The sequence below is a fragment of the Salmo trutta genome, chromosome 30, assembly GCF_901001165.1.
Source record: "Salmo trutta chromosome 30, fSalTru1.1, whole genome shotgun sequence".
Classification (NCBI taxonomy): Eukaryota; Metazoa; Chordata; class Actinopteri; order Salmoniformes; family Salmonidae; genus Salmo; species Salmo trutta.
In genome coordinates, this window is record NC_042986.1 from 41,696,898 (window position 1) to 41,710,637 (window position 13,740).

The 13,740-nt window shown below is 43.3% G+C and overlaps 1 protein-coding gene across 2 annotated transcripts in view; it reads right to left on the minus strand.

The window, feature by feature from the left end:
• LOC115168711 (ER membrane protein complex subunit 1) overlaps positions 1-6,350 on the minus strand; it is a 23,642-nt gene extending 17,292 nt beyond the window's left edge. The window contains exons 1-8 of one of the 2 annotated variants that reach the window (XM_029724221.1): positions 6,160-6,350; positions 5,004-5,131; positions 4,816-4,881; positions 4,548-4,641; positions 4,276-4,404; positions 3,852-3,978; positions 3,388-3,543; positions 1,505-1,678 (exon numbers count right to left, since the gene is read on the minus strand). In XM_029724221.1, the coding sequence (XP_029580081.1) occupies positions 1,505-1,678; positions 3,388-3,543; positions 3,852-3,978; positions 4,276-4,404; positions 4,548-4,641; positions 4,816-4,881; positions 5,004-5,131; positions 6,160-6,314 (1,029 nt within the window). In that variant the 5' untranslated portion in view covers positions 6,315-6,350. The remainder of the gene's footprint in view (positions 1-1,504; positions 1,679-3,387; positions 3,544-3,851; positions 3,979-4,275; positions 4,405-4,547; positions 4,642-4,815; positions 4,882-5,003; positions 5,132-6,159) is intronic. The other variant, XM_029724222.1, reaches the window with a different exon arrangement.
• Between the last annotated feature and the right edge of the window lie 7,390 nt (positions 6,351-13,740).

Consider the following 13,740-nt stretch of genomic DNA (forward strand, 5'->3'; position numbering starts at 1 on the left):
CATTCAGCGTCACTGACCTTCCGACTAACAACATTCGAGGTCCAATATTATCCAGGTCTATGGTAAATAGCATACACTGTATTATTATACTACATAGCAGATGCACTATCCAGAGAGACTTATAGTACTGGAAAAATATAGTAGACAGGGTTTACTGTACACGGGGTAGACAGGGTTTACTGTAGACAGGGTAGACAGGGTTTACTGTATACTGGGTTTACTGTAGACAGGGTAGACAGGGTTTACTGTATACTGGGTTTACTGTATACTGGGTTTACTGTAGACAGGGTTTACTGTAGACAGGGTTTACTGTAGACAGGTAGACAGGGTTTACTGTAGACAGGGTTTACTGTAGACAGGGTTTACTGTAGATGGGTAGACAGGGTTTACTGTAGACAGGGTTTACTGTAGACGGGTAGACAGGGTTTACTGTAGACAGGGTTTACTGTAGACGGGGTTTACTGTAGACGGGTAGACAGGGTTTACTGTAGACGGTTAGACAGGGTTTACTGTAGACAGGGTTTACTGTAGACGGGTAGACAGGGTTTACTGTAGACGGGTAGACAGGGTTTACTGTAGACAGGGTTTACTGTATATGGGGTAGACAGGGTTTACTGTAGACGGGTAGACAGGGTTTACTGTAGACGGGTAGACAGGGTTTACTGTAGACGGGTAGACAGGGTTTACTGTAGACAGGGTATACAGGGTTTACTGTAGACAGGGTATACAGGGTTTACTGTAGACAGGGTTTACTGTAGACAGGGTTTACTGTAGACAGGGTTTACTGTAGACAGGGTAGACAGGGTTTACTGTAGACAGGGTAGACAGGGTTTACTGTAGACGGGGTAGACAGGGTTTACTGTAGACAGGGTTTACTGTAGACAGGGTTTACTGTAGACGGGTAGACAGGGTTTACTGTAGACGGGGTTTACTGTAGACGGGGTAGACAGGGTTTACTGTAGACGGGGTAGACAGGGTTTACTGTAGACGGGTAGACAGGGTTTACTGTAGACAGGGTTTACTGTAGACGGGGTAGACGATTTACTGTAGACAGGTAGACAGGGTTTACTGTAGACAGGGTTTACTGTAGACAGGGTTTACTGTAGACGGGTAGACAGGGTTTACTGTAGACAGGGTAGACAGGGTTTACTGTAGACGGGTAGACAGGGTTTACTGTAGACAGGGTTTACTGTAGACAGGGTAGACAGGGTTTACTGTAGACAGGGTAGACAGGGTTTACTGTAGACGGGGTTTACTGTAGACGGGTAGACAGGGTTTACTGTAGACGGGGTAGACAGGGTTTACTGTAGACGGGGTAGACAGGGTTTACTGTAGACGGGGTAGACAGGGTTTACTGTAGACAGGGTAGACAGGGTTTACTGTAGACAGGTAGACACGGTTTATGGTCAGTGACATTAATAATTGCCTGTCTGGGATGAATTAAGTTTATTGAATTCAACTATATTGAATAAACAAAAAAATGAATGAATTAACGAATCTGTACGGGCTGGAAGTCTCTGAGTGGGGCGATGGTGTCTCCATCAGCATTGAGCTGCAGCAGGACGTGGTGGTCTGGTCCGAGCTGGAGAAAGAACTCTGAGAGGGGGGAGCGGGCCGGGTGGGGCTGGCTGGACACCAGGACGGGCTGGAAGCCTGGGGACACCTCTAGATCCAGAGACTGGGGGGGGGGGGGGGGGGGGGAGTAGGAAATGAAGCAACAGAAAAACATCAGACCATTCCTTTCCACTCAACAAGCAATAGCATCAATGGGATTATTAATGCACAAGGTATTCACGGGATTTAAAAGGGAAAAAAATCCAGTCAAAAACAATTGAAATCTGCTAACACGTTAAACAGACGCTAACGTCTGACCATTCAAACTAGCTAGCGTCTGACCATTCAAACTAGCTAGCGCCTGACCATTCAAACTAGCTAGCGCCTGACCATTCAAACTAGCTAGCGCCTGACCATTCAAACTAGCTAGCGTATGACCGTTCAAACTAGCTAGCGTCTGACCGTTCAAACTAGCTAGCGTCTGACCATTCAAACTAGCTAGCGCCTGACCGTTCAAACTAGCTAGCGTCTGACCGTTCAAACTAGCTAGCGTCTGACCATTCAAACTAGCTAGCGTCTGACCATTCAAACTAGCTAGCGTCTGACCGTTCAAACTAGCTAGCGTCTGACCATTCAAACTAGCTAGCGTCTGACCGTTCAAACTAGCTAGCGTCTGACCGTTCAAACTAGCTAGCGTCTGACCGTTCAAACTAGCTAGCGTCTGACCGTTCAAACTAGCTAGCGTCTGACCGTTCAAACTAGCTAGCGTCTGACCATTCAAACTAGCTAGCGTCTGACCGTTCAAACTAGCTAGCGTCTGACCGTTCAAACTAGCTAGCGTCTGACCGTTCAAACTAGCTAGCGTCTGACCATTCAAACTAGCTAGCGTCTGACCGTTCAAACTAGCTAGCGCCTGACCATTCAAACTAGCTAGCGCCTGACCATTCAAACTAGCTAGCGTATGACCATTCAAACTAGCTAGCGTCTGACCATTCAAACTAGCTAGCGTATGTTTTCAGAATTAGGAACTAGGGTTAGACGAATGAGCAAACAATTATTATTATTATTTTTGTATAAATCGGTAGAGGGTTGAATATCGCCATTTGACGTGAAACGGTGTAGTCCACTGTTGATACATTCCGCAGCAGTCAAGTTCAAGACGTTGGACTTTCAAGATGCAAAGTGTCACTTGCCTCATCATCAGGATGTGTTTTGCATCATATGAGGCAACTGACACTGTTATCTTGAAAGTCCAACATCTTGAAAACTTGGGAATGTTTTAACAGTGGACTAATGAAAAAAAATATATAATAACGAAAAATAACCTTTTTTGAGTGGAGTTCCTTTAAAAAAAAATTAAAAAATCACAGAAGTTAAAGCAAAAACAAATCCCATGACTGAACCTTAAGATCGGCAGGCAAACTTTTTGGCTCAAGAGACGCATTGGGATTTTGAAATTTAACAGAGGGCCGCTCAGATTTTTTTTAATGACGGATTTGTTTGTCAAAAATCGATTTACAGGCCAGAAAAGGGTCAGTTATTTGAAAATATACAGGTCCATTATCATATACATGATAACGGACTTAAAGCATTTGAGATAGATATATATACACAAACACTTTCAAATCTAGTTTGAGGTTTATTAAGTGTTACCTGGAGTGTTTTTGTTTTAACCCAGAAAAATGATTTACTTCATATGACAGAAATCTGTCGCAGTGACAGAGAACTTTAACCTCTACAATAGCATGTTATGTCTCTCAGTTTCAAACATATCTGTTACCATCAAGCACTGGCTCACTGAACGATACAGTTGTGACGGTGGGAGACAGGTACCTGTAGTAGGATCTGGCTAAACTCTGGAGTATCCTCAGCCTGTATAGGGAGGGTGTAGAGGGCGAATGTGGCAGGGTCCACACACATCAGTACCCCATGACCAACCACCACACAGCTAGACTCAACACTGGACAGCCACGGGGCTTCGACTGATCTCTGAGGACAACGACAGACAGGAATCAGTGGGTTAGAGACAGGACGTGTGTGTGTACAGGCTACAGTGGACCAACAGACAGTGTAGATACTGATGGAGGACTAACACTTTGAACTGGTTTCCCCAGACACAGATTCCATTTCCTCCTGGACTGAAAAAGCATGCTGAAAAGGAGATGTTTTTATTTATTTATTTTTTTATCCAGGTTCTAGGCTTAATCTGGCTCTGGAAAACAGGCCCTTTCATGATACCTTAATGAATTTTAAAATGGTTGCCAATGAAGGTTTGATGACAGTTCTAGAGCAGTTACCTGCTTGATGATCTCTCCATCCTCTAGACTGTAGGCTATGATAGTGAGGTGAGAGTTAGGAACTAACCCCAACACATAAACCTCCTCTTCTCCCCCAGAGTACACTGCCTGGTACTGGACCGTATCACTGTGGGGTACAGAAAATAATTAATAGAGCAGTTTTACACAGTCCTGAAAATGAAATGCATATTACCTACGTGCTGTAGACTGGGTTCAAATACTATTTGAAATATTTTAGATACTCTGAGCGTTTGATTGAGCCTTCACGGATTGCCAGATGGGCAGGGCTTGCACTTTTGGCTACATTTGATTGGCTCCATTGCGTCAGGTTAGCGTCACCAAGTGCAGCTAAATCATTTGAAATAAAACAAAAACCATTTGAACCCATGTCTGGTCCCAGCACCAGCGCCACTACTGTACCTACCTGTCAGGCAGGTTCTCGGCCCATTTCTGGTGTCCATTGGACAAGTAGTGGAGAGAGATGGCAGCTTTCTTTAGCACTGCCACATGCTTTACGGTGTCCTGTATGGCCACAAAACACGCAGCCTGGAAGCTGAAATAAAGAGAGACATTACGAGCAGTTAGTCATCTGGCAAAATATCTAAAAATCATTGTCCATTTCTATTGAGTGTCTCTCAGTTATAAAATCACAATGAATAAGAAACAAGTCATCTGCACACGAAGACACACACACACCTGCCAGTATCCAGCACGGCCTCCCAGTTCAGCCCGCCAATGTTTGTGTCCCAGGAACGGAGCAAACGACCATCTCCAACCACCATCAGAGCATCTAGAGAAGACGTAAAGAACAGTGAAATACCCACCGTCAAAGATGAACGCAGAATCTTAAAATGAACGTAGGCCTAGATATAGCCAATATAATTGACTGTGTACAACACGGTTATGTTGGCTAGGCCAAGAAACTAGGCAAGCCTACAACAAATTTTTAAAAGGCTGTAGTCACCTTGTCCATGTAGCAGAAGTGTGTCTATGGTTCCCTCTGGTCCGGTCTTGTCCACATGTCTCCAAACTGTAAAGTCAGAATGAAAAATATTTAACTCTATGCAACTCAAAAAATTATACATTTTTGTCACAGATTTCAGAGTCAAAGAGAAACATATTCGTATTGTAATATGAATTACAAATACTCACAGAGATCTCCAGTCCTGGAGTTGAAAGAGGCAAAGATATTCTTGTCGGTGGCGACAAACAGCTTTTTAGATGACTGTGTATTCGACTCAAAGTGGGCAAAGAGTGTCTTCCCTACATACTGCTGTCTCCTGGAAATACAAAAAGGGGAATACTTTTTAACAGTCAGACTTCTGTTGAAATATAGCTAGCTATTTTTACTTTAGTTAATCACTAATGTACATAATCCTATTCATTACTGTGGCATTTGGAGACAGTATCATATCTGCAAATACACTGATCACTACTCATATCTCCCTCACTAACTTTAAGCATCAGCTGTCAGAGCAGCTTACAGATCATTGCATCTGTAAACAGCCCATCTACCTACCTCATCCCCATACTGTATTTATTTAGTTATTTATTTATCTTGCTCCTTTGCACCCCAGTATCTCTACTTGCACATTCAGCTTCTGCACATCTATCACTCCAGTGTTTAATTGCTATATTGTAATTATTTCGCCACTGTAGCCTATTTACTGCCTTACCTCCCTTATCTTACCTCATTTGCACTCACATTGTATATAAACTTTTTCTCTATTGTGTTATTGACTGTATGTTTGTTCATTCCATGTGTAATTCTGTGTTGTTGTATGTCGAACTGCTTTGCTTTATCTTGGCCAGGTCGCAGTTATAAATGAGAACTTGTTCTCAACTTGCCTACCTGGTTAAATAAAATAAAAAATATATGTACAAAAATATTTAAAAAATACACTAATCACAAGGAGCAGGTGGGACAAATCTGGGGAAACGGGTTGATCCTTAACCCCATTATAAAAGAAGAGGAAGCGATCTGAAAATACATTTACATTCGTGAATGATTAGCTATATATTCCAACAAGAGACTGTCGGAGACGGGTGCAGACATTGACAGGAATAACTACTGAGTGAATCCAACCCCGGAGGAACGACTGACTTTTCGCCTACGACCAGCCACATCTGACGCGCTGTCAATGGTTAGCACATAGCATTAGCTACCGTTAGCACATAGCATTAGCTACCGTTAGCACATAGCATTAGCTACCGTTAGCACATAGCATTAGCTACCGTTAGCACATAGCATTAGCTACCGTTAGCTAGCTGCACAGCAGAATCAATGGACATGCTCGTAGTTACATACCAATCAAACTTTCCAACTTGATCTTCGAAAACAGCTTCAATAATGCAAAAAAAAGACAATAAGATGATAAATAAAGACGTTAGTTTAGCCATTTTAACAGATGGCTTCTGAGAAAGGGAACGACCAAAGATGGTGGATACATGAAGACGGTTCATTCAGGCCGTTAACCATTGAATAAAAAATGGTCATTTCCGATCTGGTTAAAGGGATGGTTCTCCCATGGACACCAATGCAATAGCATTAAAGGGGTGGTTGTCCCATGGGCACCAATGCAATAGCATTAAAGGGATGGTTCTCCCATGGACACCAATGCAATAGCATTAAAGGGGTGGTTCTCCCATGGACACCAATGCAATAGCATTAAAGGGGTGGTTCTCCCATGGACACCAATACAATAGCATTAAAGGGGTGGTTCTCCTATGGACACCAATGCAATAGCATTAAAGGGATGGTTCTCCCATGGACACCAATGCAATAGCATTAAAGGGGTGGTTCTCCCATGGACACCAATGCAATAGCAGCTGGGTCTGGTCTGCTTATTTCATTGACTGTAAATGTAACCAGAATAAAATAGGGAGTGGGGTGTCTCGCTTCCGTCTCTGATAACCCATGTAATAATCTCTTCCGGGTCGATTTTCTTCTTCGTTTTATTTGGCGATGTGTAAACTAATACATAAGGTGCATTACCGCCATCTACCGAGCTGGACTGTGATGGTGAGAGGACTATTGGCGCTGAAACCAACCAACACACACACACACACACACAAATGCTGTGAAATGACTTGTGAATCTCCATTCAAGCTCTCACTTCCACAAGCCCTGACTGCCTTCTGTGAGCCTGTAGGACCCAACCATAGACTTTAGGACCACAACCATAGACTCCACAAACATAGACTGTATGACCACAAACATAGACTGTATGACCACAACCATAGACTGTATGACCGCAAACATAGACTGTAGGACCCAACCATAGACTGTATAGCTATAGGACCACACAACACACAGCAGCCTCTGTCTGTCTGTCTGTCTGTCTGTCTGTCTGTCTGTCTGTCTGTCTGTCTGTCTGTCTGTCTGTCTGTCTGGAGAGTAAGTCAATGGTATTTTTCAGAATTTAATATAACTGATATTGTAGCCTATCTTTCATGGTATTCAGCCTTGGGTTTAAAATACTTCATTTAAATATGTGCCTGGGCTGAACTTGCCTGGCTTAATAAACCAATAGAAAACTCCCAAAACTGTAAAACCCGCCCATCTGGCACTCCAGGAAGTATACTCAAGCAAATGCTCAAAGTATTTCAACAAATATATGTATAGTATTTGAACCAGGTCAAGTGGTATAGTATTACTACTATAAGTGATAGTATTACTGGAACTGTGCTGGAGGTCCATAAAGGGGATTTACATGAAGGGAAAGGGGGACACCAATTAGTTGTACAACTGAATGCATTTAACTGAAATGTGTCTTCTGCATTTAACCCAAGTTGCCCTATTGCCCGGGGTAAGTGGCCTGAGCAGTCGTGCAAGTTGAGCCTGCTCTGTGTTGCCCCATTGGGCAGGTGAATTTTTTATATATTTTTTTTTACTGATAACCAAAATGCAAAGAATTCCAGTAGTCTGGTCCTTCTGGTCCCTAAATTGTGTGTAGGTGAAAATGGCTACTAAAAATGGCTGGCCGATGTGCTGTCACGTCCTGACCAGCAGAGGGAGTAGTTGTTTAGTATTTTTGGTCAGGATGTGGCAGAAGTACTGTGTTGTATGTGTTTTTCTGGTATTTCTGTTTCTATGTTGGTCTGTGTGGCTCCCGATAAGGGACAGCTGGTTATCGTTGTTCCTGATTAGGAGTCATATATTAGGAGTGTGTTTGTCACCTGGTTTTTGTGGGTTGTTTTATTTTGCACTGCTGTATGTAAGTACATAGCCTGTGAAACTGTCTAGTTGGTTATTGTTTTGTCCGTGGCCATCATAATTTAAATAAAATTATGTGGAGCACGCAAGCCGCTGCGTATTGATCAGATAATGATTTTGAAATATCTTCAGATGAAGGTGAAGCTTGTGGCAAGGGCTTTTCACACTTTAATGTCAGCTACCCACACCTTACTGGACTAGAACACCTTCTCTTTCTGTAGCCTAGTGTCAGATTAATTTAGTAAATACTAATAAGAATGTCTAATGATGATCACATCACAAATCCTTACGTCAGAGATATGACAGATATATGCTCTTAGAAAAAAATGTGCTTTGGTTTGTCCCCATAGGGGAGCCATTTTTGGTGCTAGGTAGAACCTTTTAGAGGAAAAAAGGGTTATTGGTAGAGCCCTTCATAGAGGGTTCTAAGCAGGTTCTATGAAAAACCCTACATAGAGGGTTATTCCTAGCACAATCTGTGAATGGTTATGCTTAGAACCCTCTATGAAGGGTTCTACTTTTATCCTCAAGGTTCTTCATAGAACCCTCCAAAATGGTTCTACCTTGAACCCTCTGAAGGGTTCTACTAAGGACTCTACTGTAACTCTTCTTCCTAGAACCCCCTGTGAAGGGTTCTTCCTAGAACCCCCTGTGAAGGGTTCTTCCTAGAACCCCCTGTGAAGGGTTCTTCCTAGAACCCCCTGTGAAGGGTTCTATCTAGAACCCCCTGTGAAGGGTTCTTCCTCCAAGAAGCATTAGCATCAAGTTTTTAAGTTATACCATACATATACATACATTGCTCCTTGAAAGTGCTAGTTTGACAACTTGATTGTTGACATGCACGCTTTTTTGGGACTGTATAAACAGAGGAATATTAAATTAAAAAAAAATAATAATAAATACAATTATTTACCTGATTATTACTTTAACAAACAACCAATAATTTTAGTCAAGATGATTGCATGTATTTCTCTTTATATCTCTTGGCCATCTTTGAGGAAAAACGACCAAGTTTCTGTGACCTCAATAGAATCTACATTTTGTTACATTACAGCCTTATTCTAAAATTGATTAAATCGTTTTTTCCCCTCATCAATCTACACACAATACCCCATAATGACAAAACAAAAACAGGCACTTTGTTGAAGCACCTTTGGCAGCGATTACAGCCTCGAGTCTTCTTAGGTATGACGCTATAAGCTTTGCACACCTGCATGTGGGGAGTTTCTCCCATTCTTCTCTACAGATCCTCTCAAGCTCTGTCAGGTTGGACGGGGAGCATCGCTGCACAGGCTCTGTCGCAGCCGGCCCGTGACCGGGAGACCCATGGGGTGGCGTACAATTGGCCCAGGGTCGTCTGGGTTAGGGGAGGGTTTGGCTGACAGGGATGTCCTTGTCCCATCGTGCACACGCCTTCCCTGTGGCTCAGTTGGTAGAGCATGGTGTTTGCAATGCCAGCATGGTGTGTGCAACGCCAGGGTTGTGGGTTCGATTCCCACGGGGGGCCAGTACAAAAATAATAATAATAATAATAAAAATGCATGAAATGAAAATGAAATGTATGTATTCACTACTGTAAGTCGCTCTGGATAAGAGTGTCTGCTAAATGACGTAAATGTAAATGCACTAGTGACTCCTGTGGCGGGCATGGTGCAGTGCACGCTATGTGCCCAGGCATTTATAGGGGGTGGAGGAACACCTGTGGCATGGAATTACTCTGATGTTAATATCTTGACTCATCCTGCTGCCAGGCGGAAGGATATCCCATCGAGTGACTAGCATAGTCCCTAGTTCATAGAACCTTGGTTAGTAACCTTGGTTCTCTTTTCACATCCCCATTTTGTTTCTCTCCATCCTCAGGAGCCCTTCTACGTGTATGAGGATAAGAATATCCCCTACAAGTGGAGTTCCCCCAGAGGCCATCATCCGTGGACGTTTCTCCAACAAGTCAGATGTCTGGTCCATTGGGGTTCTGCTCTACGAGATGCTAACCTATGGTGGGAAGCCATACCCAGGTATGTCATGATCACCTAACCCAGTGGTTCTCAAACCTCTCCTCGTGGACCCCCAGAAGTTTTCACAGTTTTGTTGTTAAACCCGTTTTAACCTATTCAAGGTCTTGGGATAATTAGTTGACAAGTTAAATCAGGTTTTCTAGAATAGTTCAAATACATGGAAGTGATGGTGGTTTCCGAGGAAAGGTTTGAAAACCCGAGCCTGAAGAACCGACGATGTATTGCATGGAATTCGGCGTCGGGCATAAATGACCATTTGGATGAGGAACGTTTCCTCTCATTAACATTATAGCACTTTGTGACAACGAGTGATGTAAAAAGGGCTTAAATAAATACATTTGATTGGTTGATTGATTCATCTTATGGCTTTTCTCTGTGATCCAGGCTAAAGAACAAAAACAAAAGGTGTCCAGTCAGATCCTTGCTGGCTCCAGATAAATGGCCAGACTTCCCCTACAAACTCATGCTCACCTGTTGGCGTGACAACCCTGCAGACAGACAGGACTTCAACGAGTTCGGGCCCAAACTGGAGAACATCAACCCGCTATGAGCTGGAACAGAGCTCCCGAGTGACACAGCGGTCTAAGACACTGCATCTCACTGCAGGACCTGGTTCGATTCCAGGCTGCATCACATCTGGCTGTGATTAGGATTCCCATAGGGGGGTGTATAATTGTCCTAGCGTTGTCTGGGTTTGGCTGGAGTAGGCTCTGTCATTCATTGTAAATTATAATTTGTTCTTAACTGACTTGCCTAGTTAAATAAAGGTTAAAAAATATAAACAGTGACTGTCCCTAGCCATAGGAGGGCAGCAGAGTCATTGTCTCTCAGAGTAGAGGGTATCCTGGCTTGTCTCTCAGAGTAGAGGGTATCCTGGCTTGTCTCTCAGAGTAGAGGGTATCCTGGCTTGTCTCTCAGAGTAGAGGGTATCCTGGCTTGTCTCTCAGAGTAGAGGGTATCCTGGCTTGTCTCTCAGAGTAGAGGGTATCCTGGCTTGTCTCTCAGAGTAGAGGGTATCCTGGCTTGTCCAATATGGTAGGTACTGTAATCAACTCTCTAACCTCTAAGGCATGACAACTAAGTTTGACTTAAATGTGTTTCCATTGGCAATCCTTGAGGCACCATTCAAATATCAGGGTTTTAATCAGTTACACATTTAGGTTCTTCAGTTATAATTAATGGCCATTTTTGTAGGGATTGATACATTTTTATTTAGGGCAAATCAAGTCTGAAATTTCAAAATTGAAATTACATTCTTTACAAGCCTTTTCCAAACTGCACTACAAGTTTGCAATTCGTGCTGTGCATATCATTGTGTTGTTGAAACTTTTGTGATAAGCCTAAATGTACTGCTTAAAAAAATATAGATATTTCCCCAGGGTTAATAATGATATTAACTACAGGTGTGAAAGTCTTTCCCCAGGGTTAATAATGATATTAACTACAGGCATCTCTGTGTTGTAGATTTCCCCCAGGCGACATCCCAAATGGCACCCTATTCCCTATTTAGTGCACTAGTTTTGAGCAGGGCCCTATGGAATAGGATGCCATTTGGGATGTCAGTCAGCCAGTCACGTGGTCACCTCTCCACCTGGTCACCTCTCCACCCGGTCAACCCTCCACCCGGTCACCCCTCCACCCGGTCACCCCTCCACCCGGTCACCCCTCCACCCGGTCACCCCTCCAACCAGTCAGCCAGTCATGTGGTCACCTCTCCACCCGGTCACCTCTCCACCCGGTCACCCCTCCACCCGGTCACCCCTCCACCCGGTCACCCCTCCACCCGGTCACCCCTCCAACCAGTCAGCCAGTCACCTCGTCAACATGCTACCCACTACCCACTACCCCAATATGCCAATGAGAAGATGAGAATCACATCTCAGTCCCTCTCCCTCTGTTGCTGTGTTGGCCCAGGCCCATTGTCTGGGGGATTCATCCTGCAGGGCATCTTTAATATATCATCTCAAGGCCAGTGAGACCAGAATCAGAATGGCTACAGAGTGCCTCAAGCTCTCCCAGGCCAGGATGGCTTCAATCAAGCCATCAACAGCTCATGCAGTGATACACTACATTTGGGGGTTTGGGAAGCATCAAGAGACAACAATTGACAGGTTTGGAATAAGAACCCAGTTGGTCTCTCGTTTGGTAGCATCAAAGTGATAAAACTGTAATTTTACAGAGGAAAATCTCAACCTTCAGTTAGATTTGAAAGTCTAGATACAGTTTATAAACTGTCATTAAAACATTATTCAACTTTTTCATTAATGATTGACTAAGTAATACTTTGCTCACATTGTCTCTTTTTAGACAGACATGATTTGGTATGCACCTCACACAGGCTACTGAAAACACCTCAGGACTACTTCCTACTTACAGAGTTAGTTAGTTCCTCATCAGCATTTTTTTCACTCAGGCTTACTGAAGGAGGCCTAAGGACTGAAGAAACAGGTTCAATCATTACATTAAATCCCCTGGGAAGCAACCAGTCTGCAAAGGGAGACTATTTATTCATTAATTCAGGCTTACTGGGGGATACCTATGGGTCCTATGTTTTCTGTCCGGAGCTTATATACATCTTTTAATTTTTTTAAATGTAACTTTTATTTAACCAGGTAGGCAAGTTGAGAACAAGTTCTCATTTACAACTGCGACCTGGCCAAGATAAAGCAAAGCAGTGCGACACATACAACAACACAGAGTTACACATGGAGTAAAACAAACATACAGTCAATAATACAGTAGAAAAATAAGTCTATATACAATGTGAGCAAATGAGGTGGGAAAAAAAGGCCATTGTGGCAAAGTAAATACAATATAGCAAGTAAAACACTGGAATGGTAGATTTGTGGTAGAAGAAAGTGCCAAGTAGAAATAGAAATAATGGGGTGCAAAGGAGCTAAATAAATAAATACAGTAGGGGAAGAGGTAGTTGTTTGGGCTAAATTATAGATGGGCTATGTACAGGTGCAGTGATCGGTGAGCTGCTCTGACAGCTGGTGCTTAAAGCTAGTGAGGGAGATAAGTGTTTCCAGTTTCAGAGATTTTTGTAGTTTGTTCTGGAGTAGACAGTGGGGAATAGCTGAAGGAGCAGGTTCGTTCCTCCTGGTGTCTGTCCTCGGGGTAATGTACAGAGTGCTAATCATCTCTGTACAGAGAAACCTCAACACTTCATAAGGACGTGTCTACACAGAGACACAGAGAACTGAACGCATGCCCAGAAAACCTGCTCTCCTGCTCTGCCCGCCTACCTCTGTCTCTCTCTCTCTCACACCTTTTTAATGAGGGTCACATGCCTAGAGTAATAACAAAGTCTAGATGACTACGTGACCAATGTGCTGACTCTCAGCCATATAGATAAACACTTGTACATTTTGATGTTATGTCCATAAATATTTCCATCTTCCTTAGCTAAGTTAACTTCCTGTTGAACTTTAACCCTTCTCACATCTAGACAGCTCTGGCTTTCTCCTTTCTGTCTTTATTGTTGCTACAGACAGAGAGAGGGAGAGATGTCTTTAAACATACATACTTCCTTCCTTTCCTTCCTTCCTTCCTTCCTTCCTTCCCTCCCTCCCTTAGAGAGAGCAAGCCAAGAAGCCCTACCCTCCCTCCCTTCCTCCTTCCCTCCCTTGGAGAGAGCAAGCCAAGAATCCCCTCC